This window comes from Rhipicephalus microplus, chromosome 8, assembly GCF_043290135.1.
Source record: "Rhipicephalus microplus isolate Deutch F79 chromosome 8, USDA_Rmic, whole genome shotgun sequence".
Lineage (NCBI taxonomy): Eukaryota > Metazoa > Arthropoda > Arachnida > Ixodida > Ixodidae > Rhipicephalus > Rhipicephalus microplus.
The window spans coordinates 25,193,053-25,210,329 of NC_134707.1; the positions used below are offsets into that span (position 1 = coordinate 25,193,053).

Consider the following 17,277-nt stretch of genomic DNA (forward strand, 5'->3'; position numbering starts at 1 on the left):
TCTAAGCACTTGCTCAACGCCCAGCCATTTTGAACTGGTGGGTGTGTTCATACTTGCAAACATGGTCGATCAAAAAGCAAAATTACGCATGCCTGAGGCATAAAATCAATATGTGAGTATTCGGTAGTGTGTTCCTTTATGGAAATTGATAGATATGTTATTCTAAAGACGCTAGTGCTTCTTAGGCTGCGCTGAAAATGCAACGCCGTGCATGAAAGAAAGTCGGCGCCCCGCCGCGGTGGTCTAGTGGCTAAGGTACTCGGCTACTGACCCGCAGGTCGCGGGTTCAAATCCCGGCTGCGGCGGCTGCATTTCCGATGGAGGCGGAAATGTCGAGGCCCGTGTGCTCAGATTTGGGTGCACGTTAAAGAACCCCAGGTGGTCAAAATTTCCGGAGCCCTCCACTACGGCGTCTCTCATAATCATATGGTGGTTTTGGGACGTTAAACCCCGCATATCAATCAAAGAAAGTCGGCGGAAGACTACTGTCTTTTGACGACATTTGCAGCGAAGCACGCAGATACACGGCCAATTTTTTTTTCAATCCTTCTTTCTATCTATCACATCACGCAAAGAGAGCACTAATTATTGGAAAATGGCACATGCTAATATGCGTGTGCTTAGCATACATTTGAGGGTTGCATTGCCTGCACATGACTTTTCACTCACAACGCCACCACTGAAATATGCGAGTTATCTGCAAGCTTTGCTTAAAGTCCGGTGTCCAGCGCTGGCAACCAGTCATTGTGATCATCTGTGATGAAAGAATTTAACAGTGTTATCACAAGCGTCAGAACAAAAAGTAAAAATGAAGAATGAAAAACGATACTCTTGACAAAAAGTAAAATGGAACTGAAACATTACCTAGTATTTCATTTTAAAGTAAAATTGAAATATTTGTACCGTATTTGCTCGTATCATGAATCCACCTTTTTTTTTTTTTCAGAAAAGATAGTGCCAATTCGTGGGTAGGGTTCTTTACATGGGAGAAAAAAGTCGCATAAGTTATAACAGTCAAAATTTCGTATGATGGCTTTGCTTGTTTTGGCCTATGAAATGCGGGACAAATCTTTTTTTCTGTATCCCGGAGCTCTTTTTGTTTCCTTCCATAACAAAAGCGCACGGATTGACTCCGGAGTGTCATTCAGCTGCTCAGTTCCGATGCTCCAGCACACGCTGTTTGTAACCAGTCGTGCTACTAGCCTACCGGCCAAACGCACCCTGTGCAGCAGGTGTTCCAACTAAGTTCACAACGACGAACCCAACAACGAAAAAGCAGCGTCAGATGACGGCGCATAAACGTTGCGGTAGACGTTGCGGGTGCACAACGTGCCGTCGGCGTGGTTGAAACAGTTGCGCTTTGCATGGCCTCCGAGATGGCCATGAAAAGCGCGTAGCCCGCCACTTTGGAGGTCACGCGCTTTGTATTTTGCTTTTTGTGCCGCTGTGCTTGCGTGAAGCTATCAGCAAGAAGGTTTCTCCTGCATTTGACAGATGGCACTTTGCCGCAAAAGGAGCGACTTTCAAATTTTGATTGACGGCTGCGCTCGCGCTGCTCCCAACTGTTTAGCATGGTTGCGGAACTGTGTTTTGGATTTTATTGTGTTGTTATTTTGTGATATAGCGGCTTGATTTAACGTTGTTTTGATCGTCAACAACACTGGCTATAATACCGAAAATATGCACCGATACATTAAAAATGTTTTTTTCCTTTCTTCAAGGGCTAAGGTGAAGGGTGGGTTCATTACGTGTGTAACTACGGTAATCGATTTTTGGATGAGAGGAAAAGTTGGTGAACCAGAACCACCGAGGTCATGCATTTTGAACATTAATGCACATCTCAGAAGACTAGGCTTGTGCAAATATTCGACGAACGAATATCACAGTATTATCATTCGCTTAGACTTGAATTTGTTATTGGAAATTTCAATCGAAATGAACGAATGTGTGTATGTTAGTTGGTGTGTAGGTGGTAAAGGTGGTTTTACTGCAGTGCAACGTTGCCAGTCACACAGGCCAGTGTGCAGAGAACATTCTTAGTACTGAAGTTCGTTTTATTAGAACAGTGGTTCCGCATATCAAAGATTACACTTGATAACATGCTACATTTAAGAGCATGTTCACTCCATTGATGCATATCATTCAGCCTCTTCAGAAAATTCACAATTCACATTGCAAAGAAAATAGTGTTTTTATCTGCAATTTTTTATAGTTGCCCTAACTTGAATTTTTTTGTACACTGATCAAAACTGCAACGAAGCGTTATAAAACAATCCTTTTGTTCCAGAACAGAAATGGAATGGAATTTTTTTTGGTAGAATGAAACTAACACATCTACAAAAAAAGACCTTCAGCATTCAAAGCATTAACTTTCTAAATCATGTTTTTTCAAGGCGAAGCTGTCGCACTTCATCCTAATGGAATTTGACCCAATAATGTTAATAAGAGCAACTTTAGAAATGAGCATTTTTCATATAACAAAATATAATCATGCGTTTGAACGAAGCCAGTTTTTAGAAATAGTTAAATATGGCATAAAGCATATGCTGCCATTAGCTTGAGTTAGTTCCCGTCTTTTACAACATTTCTACCGACCATAGCGACTTCGGCCATTGAATATTGAACCCAAAGCTTAGAATCCGGTATGATACCTGTCAGGTTAATGCCATTGCAATTCTGAAGTATATTTTGCTATTGTGCTACTAGTGGTAAATAACACGATATGTAGTAAAAATCATGTATAAAATATTTTTGACACGGTAGATGCTTTTTTAAATGTTTCATGTGTACTGCACTGAGAGAGTGCGATTCTGAATCGAATGAGTTCAGTGAAGTCATTCGTCGGCAAATGGCATTTGACTTGCCCGTGTGGCTCTGCGTAAATGGCACTAAATCTTAAATTAAAGGGACCCTGAAACCGTTTCTTCACGTTTTGTGAGCGCTTAGGCTAGAGCATCATCAAACCATTTGCACCACAAGTTTAGTGACATGTCGTGTGCCAAGGCGGCTACGGGCAATTATATCATACGCTTCTTCCCACCCCTGCCTGGCCTCCTCAACTTATGAGGCACGCTGGCATTACTGGCGATAGCATCGCTCTCATGAGTGCGCTCGATGATTTGAGTTTTTACCAGTCTAGACCTCTGAAATCTCATGCCGACAGGTTGCACGCAGTCTCGAAGGCCATCACACAGTGCACCTGACAGCATGCACGCCGTCTGGCAACAGAGTACTAAGGTCGTGGAGTGGTTCGCGTCTGCTGCAACAGGTGCCTCCACCCGACCAGCCGATCTTACTTTCATGCATTCTACAGCAAATCAGATAAGCAGCCATGGTGACGTAAAGTGGCCAGAGCATGTCGCCCTGTGAATGGGCAGTTTAAAATGCATTTGGCCGAGTCGCAGCGATCCGTACCGACCTGCAGCGATCGGCAATAGTAAAGTGTGGTAATAAATTACACAGTTTACGCAGAGACCTCAAATGGGTCTCTAAATGACCCTTATGACTAGTCTACCAGCCCAATGTGTTTGTACAAAATAGCCCAAACCATTTCAGGTTGCCTTTAATGGCATTTTCTATGCCAATGTGACACATCTATAAAACCAAAAGAAAAACATTTGCCCCGTACCTGCATGTCCCACTGCAAATGTCGTCGAAAGACGATAGCCTTGCGCCTGGAGAGAGTATTCTGGATGAGTATTCTGGAGAGAGTATTGTGAATGGTATTCTGGAGGTGCTGCATTAGTGTGCCTCAATGCGTGCAACGGAAGCGAACGAGCGCATCGAGGTACGTGAGACATGAGCGCTATCTGGCAGTGATCTTGGAAAACGAAGTGTGCAGCGTATGTGCCGGTCTCAGAGCCACTAAGGTAAACGACGCAAAGCGACGGGTAGGTGCCACCACCGTGTCGTCCTAGCGAAGTGTTGGAAACACTTTTCATTTCGTGCATAGCGTTGTATTGTCAGCGCAGCCTGTTAAACGCTACGGTCCTTGGAATTACTTATGTACGACTTTTCTAGTGTAAAGCGACACACCACAGAATATTGACATGTTGATATTGTGTTTCAGATATGCACAATATTTGCTTTTTAATCGACAATCGCACAAGTATGAATGCCGAAACTTGAGAAATATTGGTGGGCGCAGCGGATGGGGTTGGATTTTGGCCGTTTTCAGAATCCTTTTAGGGGACAAACAGACATGTCCACAGACCAGACAGACAGACCATAATTATGGTGTCGAAAGTCCCCAAGAAAAATTATCGACTTTAAAAACATTTCGTTCTGACACCCTGGTTATTACAGCATGGGCTCTAGCACTAAAGGCAGGTAAACGTCAGTATTGTATCTGCAAGAACAATTTATACCAACACAAAGCTTGAATCTGTTGTTTATGTAAGCGTACACTTATTGAAAGCTTGTGAAGAAGATTCTGAAGTATCACTGACAGCAAAACGACAATGCTCACTACAGTGGTAAAGTTCTTTGACAAGTGCCTAAATGAGTGTACGAGAACACATCTTCGATTTACTGCCATTCAAATGTGGGCAATACATAATCTTCTAGCTTAGCCACATAAGACCACAGACAATTAGCGACTACGTAAAGCCTCACACAGAAAATCATTGCATCATGAAGGCAACACCATAAGGCAGTACTTTTGCCAGCCGTTTACATAAAAAATAGATTAAGGTTGTGGGCCAATATTATAATAGTAACCCTGCCAAAAACAATAGACTTTTTCACAATAAGAAGCACGGTCAAACTCTGATATATTGAATCCGAGAGAGACCAGATGAAGTTCTATATATTGGTAGTTCTATATATAAAATGTTTTATATATCGAAAAGAGAATTGAGAGAGAAACACATAACTGTTCAATACCCAAATTAATACGTTATATGTGCATTTAATATTTGTGAATTCGATTGTAATATGAGAAAAGGGATAGTGGAAAACACTCAAACTTCACCACAGTGAATTATGGATTATAGTGATGAAAATAAAACAGTCATGACTTCAATAAAATTTCAGAGTCACCCATTAACATGTTTTATTGTGACAGCAATTATATGGACACTTTCGGTTGGATTTCGCCGTGGGCATCGTCGTCACTCACCGTATATTATACGTATCGGTATATGAAAACGCAAGAAAGAAAAATAGTTAATAAAAAGACTTCGGCGTGTGGAATAGAATGTGGGGCCTCTGAATCGTGAGTGCAAGGCGTTAACCACTTAGCCACATAAGAGCACCTCCAACGTTCAAACAGCAAGCTCATTATATCTACCACTTACCGCTGGTGACGGGCATCTCGGGGGAGCTATCATGTTTTCAGCATTACCAGCAAGATGGCACAATGAGAGCCCATCGCCACATTGTCACAACGGGGCAGCGGGCACTCCCATCTCCGACGCGCACTTTGCCCTGTGGAGAGAAAGCAGGGTGGACGCTAACGGGCGCGCTTATCTCGCGGTTCAGACAATCGTACGTCTTGGCTGGCCTTGGGCTTACACCAGAACAATTCTGTTGCCATTTTGCACGTGACCTTCCAATTTGCTGCTATCGCATTTATTGCTTCGCCTTTGCGGCAAAGCTGCGACTTTTTTTAGACAGGTAAGCCATTTCATGTCAGACGAAACTTCGTCATGACAGAGCTCGACTGTATTTCAATGGAAATGACGGAACACAAAAACAGCCATTATTAGTAAGCAGTCCATTTAATCAATGTCATAATGACACCTTAGATGACGCTTTTAGTCCATGTTCAGAGTTTGGCTTATCATCCAGGTGCATTCGCTTAATCTTCAAATAGCCCACAGGTGCAAAGGCATCGTCAGAGTGAATCACAACTTCACTTTCATCTCTGAAAGCATAAAGACAAGCAAAGGACAAAATGAGCAAGCAACAAGGCTATTTGACCTAGACAGAACCCAGTTGAGTCATGCCTAGTTAGCTCATGCATATAGAGCCAAAAGAACACCGGGATGAGGCGGAGATACACACAGGACAAAGTCTTTCTAACAACTGGTTTTATTACCGGAAAGCTAAGACTTTATCCAAACAGATCTGCACAAAGCATTTCTCATACATCAGAACACGTAACGAGGCTTGTGCAAACATTAAAGTGCTTCGAATATTCTAAAAAATATCACAGCATTCAAATTTGCTTATCTATATTTAAATTATTGAAAGTTTCTATATATTTGAATTAAACAAATAGATGCATATTATTCCACATGGAACCCCTGTAGAGGTAACTTCACAGCACTGAAGGGTCGTTAAGCCGTGAGAACACCTATTTAGAGTATATCCGTACTGCCGTGAAGCCCCACATAAGGTTAAATGAACATATCACCCTCACATCGATTCAGCATTCTTTATAGTTAAGGTTATGTACTCTAAGTATAGAAAAATTTCAAAATGCACAATATTTTACATGTTATCAGTTGCATTCTACCAAAAGCCAAATCCTGTAAATATTCAAAGTTATTTCCACATCCTTGGAATAAAAAAATGGCATTTACACAGGCCTTGCTTGATATTTTGAAAAATATTGTGCATGTTGGTGGGGTCACAACAAATATGCTCATTTTGCTTTATAATATTGTCACAGGGTGGTGTCGTGAAGAAAGGAAGCAGATGGGATGTTTGGATGAAAACTGTTTATTTGGGCCGCACTTGTGGCCGGTGAACGTAAAGTGAGAGGACAGCAACGCGGTAGCACTGATAGTGGCTAACAGAGCGTTCGCTATTGATGCACTGAGAAGCAATGATGCACGTCGGCATTTATATATGTGCCATCGAATATCCCAGCGCTATCACCACCGGCGGCGTAAGTTCCAGAAGAATCTGTAATGTTCACGTCGTGGTAGTAATCGCACCTGAAGGTTCTACGATTATCTCGATGGTTCTTTAGTCAATGGGTGTGGTTGTACAAGGCAGCACATACACGTGTAATGCGGCGATGGGAAAACTTGAGAAAAGAGCCTCGCAATATGTGATACTATATACTATTCAAATTCGATTCGAACTACCAAAATAACTATCCACTCTGAATTCACTTTAAACCTTTAATTCCTTATTCGCACAAGCGTACACATGACGAAACACCGTGGAACGATGTATCATTCAGGAAAATGCAGACAGTAGTGGCGTCTCTGTCTGATATGGCAATGGACCGATCACATAAACACTCATCTTTGTGCTGCGAAATGAAAAAAGGTTCCATGATTTCTTTAAATGTTACTTTATTATGTTTGCAAACAGTGACAGTGTTATCTAAGCAGGGTGGTGCACATACATTGCCAGTAATAAAACCAGTTGCTACAAAGCGCTAGTCCTGTATGTATCTCGATTTCATCCACATTTTCCGCATTCCATAAGCATGAGTCAGCATAAGCAACAGGGCACTTTAACACAAAGCATGAGAGTTGATTCTTTACTTAAAAACATTTACTTGAAGTGCAAAAGAAACAAACATAATAGTAGCATGATGAAGCATGACGCAACATGAGCACTGTTGAACTCAATACTGCTAAACCTCAACACAACAAACACAAGAAAAAATTCTTATGTTGATTGACGATTCGCTTATGCATTAGTTACACTCCGGTACAGTTCAAACCGAAATGTAATATTACAGTAAATATCTCCACCAGTGCAGCAAGTATTTCTTTTGTTGAATGAGATGTTTCGCCAGTGGCTTTGACACAAATGGCCAACATGGAGGTGGCCGTAAGCCAGCATTTATATCAAGTTGATTGCATGATTGTGTGCTTCCAGACCAGTCCACACCCACTGGATGAATCACGCTTTCATAATTTTTTTGCATGAATCGCAATGCGCCTTCTCTCTTCACTAATGTCAGCATGTACACTTTCCACAAATGTTAGGCATCACCAAGGTATTCATTAATTTGATGTGCCTTTGTGATAGCCGCATCACAGTGTTTATTAAAACTTGTAGGGCCAGTTGTTAACTCGACGCATTTTAAGTAATTTAGCGCAACTTGGTAATCCCCGTGTGTGGTGTGAGTGAACGTGTGGGTGTTTCAAGGGTTGACCAAGTTGCGTTAAATTAAAATTGGGGGACGCGCTGGCTTCGCCTTTCAGAGTTGAACGCGATAGTTATATTCTGTTACTAGTGCATACTTCAAACACTTGGTGTATGAAATGATTTCGAACTAGCTATGCACCCATTACGTGGCCTTAAGGGTGCAGTAGCACGTGTGCCTTTTTGTAGTGGGAGACTGGCTTTATACTATAAAGTCATGATAATCCCATGTTCTGATGCCAGATAGATATGTACGCTTGTACCACGCATTACGACAATATTTCATGTTGTATTGTGAAGCATGTATATAGGAGGCATGTGTTTGGTGAAGCATGAAAGTTACTTTCATTGCATTTTCAAGCAGAGGAAGTTATTGTCACTGTATTCACAAGCAGAGGTGTGGCTGTGTGATAGAACACCCACAGCCGGAGGTATGGCTGTGTAGTAGAACACCCGCTTTCCACACAGACAACTCAGGTTCGAACCCCCGACAAACCTAGAATTTTTATGTTTTACTTTATTTGCATCTTTCTCAGTTTTTCGGTCACACCATGATAATTTTTCACAACCAACAACACCGATGCTGAACTTTCTGGGAAACGAGCTCTTTAACGCAATTGCGTTAATATGACATTATGATCTAGTGCTGGCTGTAACGTGAACACTCACACGACAATTCGTTTGCGAAACAGCGGGCAGTCCAAGGTGGCCGTCTCGTATTCTCCGCCTTCACCACAAACATTAAGGCCGTACTTCTTTTCCTGGCAAATGTTGGAAAGTAAAATTATAGCTTCAACATTACAAAACTATTCTTATAAAGTGCACTCGTTTAGAACTCATTCCCAATTACCAAAAGGATAGATGTCTGCATGAGACATTTCAGAGAGTACTTAATAAGCTGCCATGGCATATTTGCCACCACAGCTCTTTACTCAAAGTACAGAGCACACATTTCTCATGTTAGAACCAGGGCAATAAGGATTTAAAAACAAAAAAGCACAAGCACATTTCAATGAACTATGGAGTGCATATCAAGAATTTGGAAGAGCTGTCATATAGTGTAAATTTAAACTAGTACTAGCATTACATTTCTGATTAAGTAATTTTCTTGCACTATATAATGTGAGCGATGTCAAACCTGGCATTTCAGGACAAATTCTGGTGCTCATTAAGGGATAGTCGTGTTTCCCGACTTGATCAAGATTAAGGCAACAGTGCTGTTGTGTTTACATCTGTGTCAAAATCATTTTTAATGCTGTAGGTTTAAGCACTGCAGTAGGAACAAGCCCATGCATCCCATCTTTTGAAATGCATTTGTTTAATAGCATATTCGTATTATAACTTTTTTTATGTTTTAATGAACCTTAACTTTTGGCTTTCACTCAAGAATTTTTAAGTGACAAACCCCTTCCATTGCTTCCAGACATAGCTAAGGTGTGCCCTTTAACAATGCAGTTGAAGATAATGCTGTTTGTAATTACGCGGCAGTGAGGAAACTATCGAATATGCTCTTTGCCACTGTCCTCACGACACTGCTGGCTCGTTTTCGAAGGAATGCTTCTTAAGAAGGCAGTCGCAGAATGCTGGTTTATTTACAGTTGACTCTCATTAAACAGAACCAGAAAGGACCAGGGAAGTGCACTTCATATAACAGGAGTCCCATTTACTCAGAGATGAACAAGGGTGCAGAATGCAAGCACGAAACCAATCTGGTCAGAAGCACATGTTTCTTTTTAAGGGACACTAAAGAGGTGCAATGATGTGAATCAGATTTACAAACTGCACTCTGAGAACTCTAATGCCATATGTTTCAATATCATAAGTTCATTATTAGCGGAGAAAATCGAGGTCGAAGTTTCACTTTCAAATTTTGCACCAAAATCTTTGAGCGCGACGTAAGAAATCTCAAAATTTATTTTTATATTTTTGTGGCATCGGCTCGATAAAATTTTTCGCAAACTTTGTATGCTATGTCTGTGGCGTCCATAGATTACAGTGTACTTCATTTTTATCGATTGTAATCTACGTGGGACCCCAGTAGATTCTTTCAAAATTTTTTACTCGCGGTGTTTGATTCGGGAATTTCAAGGTAACGTCGCCACCCGCATTTTCTTTTCGCACATTTTCTTGCTTACTAAGAGTCGTGTTGCGGTAAAAGTGGTGTTTTCGGGATAGTGAAATTGTACATCACTAATAGGCAAAAAATTATTTCGCTCTTTAGAGTCCCTTTGAGCAGCAGTTCTGTTCGAGAGATTTTCATTCAGCGAGAGTCTGCTGTAGTGATTAAACAAGTCAGGTGACAGCTTTTACGTTTGAGTGCTCCATTAGAAGGACTGCAAATCCATCGTATCATTCCTGCACTGTCTTTTATTTTGTAAATTGGATATGTTTTGTCCATCCTTTCTTTGTTTCTTCCATTCAACCTTTGCCTTCCTATATATTATAATGTAGCAAACCATAAACCTCCCTTCCAGTAAGCATCCCCGAGTTTCCCATTTAATTTGGCTCTCTCTCTCTTTCAGTCTGTTTAAGGCACTACCTTCCTGAAATTATTCATCAAAACAATTTTATGTCAACCCGTCACTCGCGTGAAACGTACCATAGAAATCATGTGGTCATAGATTTCTGCCAAAGTCTTCCCTAAGTGCTTGTGAGGGTCCAGGCCTAGTCGTGGAGTGCGAAAAATGCATGTGCAATCAATAAAACGATCAATCATTCAATCAATCAATGTAGGTTTCACAGTGCAACCCGTTAACCAATATACAGCAAGAAGTCAGCCAGAAAAACTGCCTTAGCAAAAGATCCCACTGCAAGGCTCCGAAAAAGAGATACAGTACATCCTGTATTAATATTACATAGAACAAAAAATAAGGTAGCAAGGGTGCAGTAACCTTTTAAATGAATGAGCCGTTATTTTTTTTATACGAGCAGGTATGGCAAATTCAAATGCCTGATTTTGGCAATGTTGCAAGATCACACTGCTGTCACAGAAATGTGCCTTCAAGTATTGTCAGTGACCAAATTCGGTGGAATGAGAACTAGTTTCGGGATTTCCCATTACTTTTACTTAAGTGTGCAAGAGAAAGCCCACCCATAACTGCATAAGTTCAGAGAAAGATAAAATCAAATTAGAAACTTAACGAAAAGGAAGCCCCGAAGTGAACAGTATGTGCAACTGTTCTTCCTTATTGACAAGTACGGATCTGAATGCTGAAAAACTTTTTCAAGGAAGTTCAAGAGCACAGCGTGCACAGAGAAGTTTTGTTGCGGCCGCTGCACTCCACCGTTACCATGCATTAAAGGTGACAAAAAATGACATCGTAGTAGCATCTGTCAACTGGTTGACAAATATACTGCTGTAACTAACGAAGACAGTATTCCTCAGTTTAATTTTTTTATTACCAGTGTTGCAACTATAGGAGGGTGGGGGACAAGGGGGTACAAGTGTCTCATGCACCACTTGGGAGAGGGGCCGCCAAGCCAGATCCGCACAACATGCGCTCAGGGACTTCCCGAGGACCCAAACGGGGCACTAGTGCCCTGGGCCCATAGAAAGGTCGCCCCTACAGGATCAAAACTGGTGGGGCCATGCCGCCACACTTCTGGTGTGTCATATCATGCATACAATGTGCAAGAAAGCTTTAGTTCACTGTAGTGACGAATTGAGAAATGTTGATTCACTTGTACAAAAAAGCCAGACGACATTGTTGCACACAAATAATATAATATTAATAATCACAATCATTATCACATGACTGGCGTGGAATTATATTTGCCATGGGCACCATCCTGTCTAGTTACGCCACTGCCAGTGTCACATAAGCACTCTTCAACGACCATCCAGTCGATGGCCTTCGGAACACCACAACTGAGTATTATTTGTTAATAATAAAAGTTTATTCTCTCTTATTCTCTGAGTAGACTAAACGGAGCTTCAGCGCGGCTACATGGCAATTGTAAATGGCTGTTCAGTGGTTCAGGCATTGGCCAGAACAATTATGCCATGTTATGAATCTTTATTTTTGTGTCAGTGAGATTTAAATACCCTAAGTACCATCAAAAACACCAAATTTTTCTCTTATTCTTGCTTGAACACTTTAGTAAAAGGTTTACACGCTGTTATACTTAGGTTTTAATTTTTTGAGCAGTAAAACTGTCGCAACGTTTTTGCTATTTGATGTGGCTAACACATCCTCTCGACAAGAGAGGCACATCGCTGTTGTTGAGAGCATGTTCGCTTTGCCCATTTCAGCTGGCAGAAGTAGTTTAAAAAATTATGAACTTATGTGTACTACTTTTAGATTATGGTGGATTGACTTTTTTTTTCTAATCGAGGGTACAAGCATACTGTGAACTAGAGGGTGTGTTTGTGCGGTTTTTAACGTTTAAGCCTTTTTAATGTTCACAATGTTTCTAATTCATTGTCGTACAAAGTGAAGAATCTGGATGACTTTTCCAACTCCACTGGAATGAGGCCATAACAGCATGGAATCGAAACTGGTGAGATCGGATGCTGTGGCCACAGAATTACTGAGCACAAGGGCTAAAGAGAAATTACCCAAGGCGGCAACCTTTATGAGGATGGCGTGGATGCCGCAGTCCACCATCTCTCTCAATAGCAGGGACTGGTCACAGTGCCAAAGATAGGCCAGCATTGTGACGCCCAGTCGGTCACACCTGGAACAACACGGGACAGTCAAATTGTGTCGCCTTGCTTGTGACATTAATTTACCTATGAGGCAATCTGTACATTTAAAAAGGCCCAACGTACAACAATGACTCTGTTTAGATCAAGGCCAAAGTTTCATTTTTAATCTTTATGCCAAAACCTTTAAAGCACATGAATTTTGGATTCTGAAGTGTATTTTTCATAAAGATGAAATGTTATGCCTGAACAGCTATTCCTCGTATAGTCTTTCAGGCCTGACTGAATGACAGGTATCTTATGCTATATGTGATCTTGTTGTGTACTGGCAATAGCTACACCATTCTTAAGATATTATTATGAAAGCACAGTCTATAGCGATTGCCTTGCAGGTTATAGTTCTTGAGAAGTTGTTTATTAGGGGTGCCCCAAATTTGTGGCCAATAAACTTAGTGTTGAAACTGCCGCGAAACGAAATCAAGCAAGTGCAAGTTTCAATGTACAAACACGGTAGGTGTTTCAGTAAACATGGCGAAATATCTATGACGTAGTTTAGCTGCATTCTCCGTTTATCCCTACAATTAAGAGATAAGTGACTAGTGTAGTGGCGCTTGTGAAATTTTTCAACACCTCGACTCTCAGAGCATGTTTTACACAGGCAATTAAAGTTTAAATTGCTGTCCCAAAGCCCCTTTTACCAACAGTGAATGCCACTTTGGCACAGTTTGCATTAGAAGGTGCAGAACCACTACTGAACCGCGCGACCGTCAACAACCAGTGTGGGTGGTTCAGAATTGTACAACCCAGTAAAAAAAAAAAAAAATGCTTTGAGCCCCTTTAACTATACTTATGCTTAAAAACCACGTTACATGTACAACACAATGAGCTATAGCTGGGCGCAACTTTAGAAGGCATGACGATAGTTATAGCGCGAGAGCAGAACCCGACACAGAGACAAGAAGGACACGAGCGCTAACAGTTAGCGCACGTGTCCTTCTTGTCTCTGTGTCGTCGTTCTGTTCTCGCGCTATAACTATCGTCATGCCATACGAACTAGCCCAAGCTGCCACATTTCTAAAGTTAGAAGGCAGCCTCATTTGCACATCAAAACTCGATTAACACAAGCTTGTACTAATAAGTGTGTTGCTGATCTGGGCAAAGCTTCTCCTGCCTAAAGTTAGTAATAGTAATAATATTTGTTTGGGTTTAAAGGGCCAGTAAAAGGCTCTGGCTTTTTTTTCACCCCCCTCACAAGCTTGCCAATTTGTACAGTAGACTGCAGCAATCACATTTAAAGAATAATACAATGCTGCGCACTGCGCAGAACCTGCATTTTGAAAATGTATTCGTGAACTTACTTCCTTTGCATGACCAATACCCCTTGTAACCACAGTGACGCAAGCTTGCCCATGGGCAACTTTAGGTACCATACCAGCTTATCGATTGGTCTTTTGCACGATGAAATGGTGCATTGGCCCTGCAGTGATGCAATTTCGGTCGTGCAGTCCCCATATTCATTTTCTTGTGCCGCCCTCTGCCGTTTCGCAGAGCCCGAGACTACCAGGAGAAGCGGTATTGCCAGAACAAAAGCCTCCGAGATAAAGGCTGCTCCTCAAACTGCTCTTCCTCCCTGCACTGTCACGACACATGCTCACGTCGGAATGCCCTGCTTGGTCAGTGGCTGTGCGACGATGATGTGTCGCTGACGTCGTGTCACGTTGGCGAAGTGTCACGTTGGCGACCCTGTAACCTCCTTATTATGGCACATATTTGCAAAAATTTTTGCGGCAGCATATTCACATAGAAAGAGTGCGTATATTTTTCTTCATCACAATTTTTGAACCTCGGGGGTTGTTTACTGGCCCTTTAACATCCCAGAACTACGATATGATTATCAGAGACGCCGTTGTCGAAGTCTCTAGAAATATTGACAGCCTGGTTACTTTAACGCTTTTTCAAGTTGTACCCGACTATAGAAACAAGATGGGAATCAGTAGGTAGCTTACACATTAAGAACACGTACACGCTGGTAGTCCGAAAATATGGCACCGACTGACACCGCTTCGTAGTCAACAGCCTCCTAGAAAAAGGGTGGAGTTCCGGGGCAGAACAAAAAGAAAAAAATTACATATACAGCACCATCACCAATGGCTGCATTTAAAGCATCTTTAAATGCAGCCATGGCGTTGCAAGTGTGAGCAATGTGCTGCATGGTCAACTCACTTTGGCCCTGGTCATCAACTCGAAAAGATCTTCAACTTCGTCGCCTTCTGTCACCTCATATTCACTCGCTTGGTTGTACGGCTTGCCCACAATGTGCCCCTGGAACAATGGCAGTCCCATGGCTTCAGCGTAGTGGTCGATGATTTCGTGACCTACAGACTGGTACATGTAGCTGTCGAGCTCATCTATGAAAGACAACAGAAGACAGTTCCCGTTGGCTTTGTCAATGCACACCTAACTAGAAGGGGTGAAACGCACAGATGTAATTGTCACATTTCTTTTAAGCATTCTAAAACCATGAGCAAGTCCACAGACAAGCGACGAATGTGAGTTTGATCTCGAACTGATGAAGTTGCATGATTGAGCAACTGCCTGGAAAGTGCATCTCTTTCATATGCAGCTTGTGAAAGACCCTTTGCTGTTTCCGTTTGGAGATGTTTAGCAGTATGCACAGATGTAGCGATAATGATTTCTAAAGCTTCATCCAGTGTGTGATAGATAGACAAATAGACAAGGTAGATAGACAAGATAGATAAGGTGATAAATAGACGCTGCCTGTTAGACATTCCTGCCACTTGGGTCTGATGGTGTAGGTGGCTAATGCATGATGCAGTGTTGGGGGTTGTAACGATTCTCAATCAAACGATGCAATTTTTGTTCTTTCTTATGGCATTAACACTACTGCTTTGAAGGAGCCATAACCTTCTTCAAAAAAAAAACATGTTGGTGTCAGCACTGGGCACACTAGCGTTGGTCATTGACGTGCCTGGCCTCGGCAGTAGTGACACGAGCACAACAGCAAAAGCACTGAAGATGCACCGCAATACGGTGACATACGAGGCTGGTGCCCTAGTGAGAAGGACTAACCACCGACACTAGTGCTCTTGCTATCGTGCAAGATCTTCAGTGCTCTTGCTATTGTGTGACTACTGCCAAGGACAGGAGCATCAATGACTAACGCTAGTGTGCCCAGCGCTGACACCAACATGATCCTCTTTTGAAAGAATATTATGGCTTATTCAAAGCAGTACAAACCAGTATGCACCACAAAAAAAACACACTCGACATAACTTCAGCAACTGCTTATTGCTGCGTCTGGGTGTAGCGCTACAAACACATAAAATTGGTAAAGCTACAGCAAGTATATTCAGCAATGAGTGATTTCATGACGTCAACCTAAAAGCCACAACCTATCAGCCAATCAAAGTTGAGAAATTCTGTCCAGGTCGATCTCGACACCAACTGAAAGTGCCCAATGTGGTTGCAGTATCGTAGTAAATTCATTATTAAGTTGATTAGAGGTCATAAAAGAGTGCTAATTATTTCAGACTACTACTGTGCATCAAGAGATAAATTGCCTAATCGTAAAGAGTCTGCTTCATTATTTGCATGGGTTTCAAAATCTGAACATCAAAATGAACAGTTTTATCCTGACCGAATAACGACATCACTACCGAAGAGACCCAAAGCTGTAATCGAACATTTCGATGGTGCCAGTTCAAGTCAGCCATGGGACACATGAGCAGCAAAAGCACACATCGTGTTTTTAACAGTTTTTTTTTCTATGTTCTGGGCGGGAAATTATGTAGGTGTAATATGCTGATCACTTGGATGCTACCAGGCCAAAGTTCATTCAAACATTTATTCAGAGGACAGGCCAAAACCCAAATGCCACATCAAAGCAATTTTACATGTGAAAGACATGGGGAGATATTGCTTTCAGTGAAAGCATTGAAAATAACTTAAGTGTCCCCCTGACGGATTCCATGCATGCCGGCGAGAAATAGGATGCGTCCTAGGAAATTGCCTCTGATTTCTTTAAAGAAAGTATCAGAAAGAAAACAAGGAAACATACCCGCATCTTTCGGCTTTAAGTGGGCGAGAGCGACTATTTCGTGGCCGTTCTCAACACACTTCATCATGTTGAAACAACTGTCCTTGCCACCGCTGCAGTATATATAAAAAAATGAAATAAGGCGACGACGTTTACTACGCGTTAAACTAATGCATTCAGCGCGCGAAAGACGGTACGACTCCTCCACCCTTACCTAACCAACGCCAACACTTTCATGATGCGCGCGGTCGATGTCACGAAGCGAAAGCGTCTTGAAGGATCAGCGAAAATCACAAATTGATTCCGAGCACATACGATCACACCACTACTGCCGAAACGTTAAGCAATCTCGTTGACAGCAGTGATTGGAATAACTCCCAAACCGGTAACTGACGACGACGCACGATGTTTTTGGCGCGTTTTCCCGCTACTTATCCTTGCTAGCGAAGCGAAACTAATGCACGTGCGCCGAATATTTTGTTGCGCGAACAAGCACGCCCACATGCACGCACACAACATT

At 42.0% G+C, this 17,277-nt stretch overlaps 1 protein-coding gene across 3 annotated transcripts; it reads right to left on the reverse strand.

Moving 5' to 3' along the window:
• Positions 1-5,294: 5,294 nt before the first annotated feature.
• LOC119164291 (diphthine--ammonia ligase) lies at positions 5,295-17,138 on the reverse strand. Of its 3 annotated transcripts, none has more exons than XM_075871335.1 (8): positions 16,972-17,138; positions 16,779-16,870; positions 14,924-15,108; positions 14,707-14,780; positions 12,614-12,732; positions 10,655-10,719; positions 8,725-8,816; positions 5,295-5,427 (listed from the first exon to the last, which is right to left on the reverse strand). In XM_075871335.1, exons 1-8 carry the CDS (start codon positions 16,992-16,994, stop codon positions 5,382-5,384), a joined length of 696 nt encoding a protein of 231 aa, XP_075727450.1. In that variant the 5' UTR covers positions 16,995-17,138; the 3' UTR covers positions 5,295-5,381. The 3 variants fall into 3 exon arrangements, with proteins under 3 accessions (XP_075727450.1, XP_037272338.2, XP_075727451.1); XM_037416441.2 differs by lacking the exon at positions 5,295-5,427 and adding an exon at positions 5,702-5,866; XM_075871336.1 differs by lacking the exons at positions 5,295-5,427; positions 16,779-16,870 and adding an exon at positions 5,702-5,866 and having other exon boundaries at positions 16,972-17,109.
• Between the last annotated feature and the right edge of the window lie 139 nt (positions 17,139-17,277).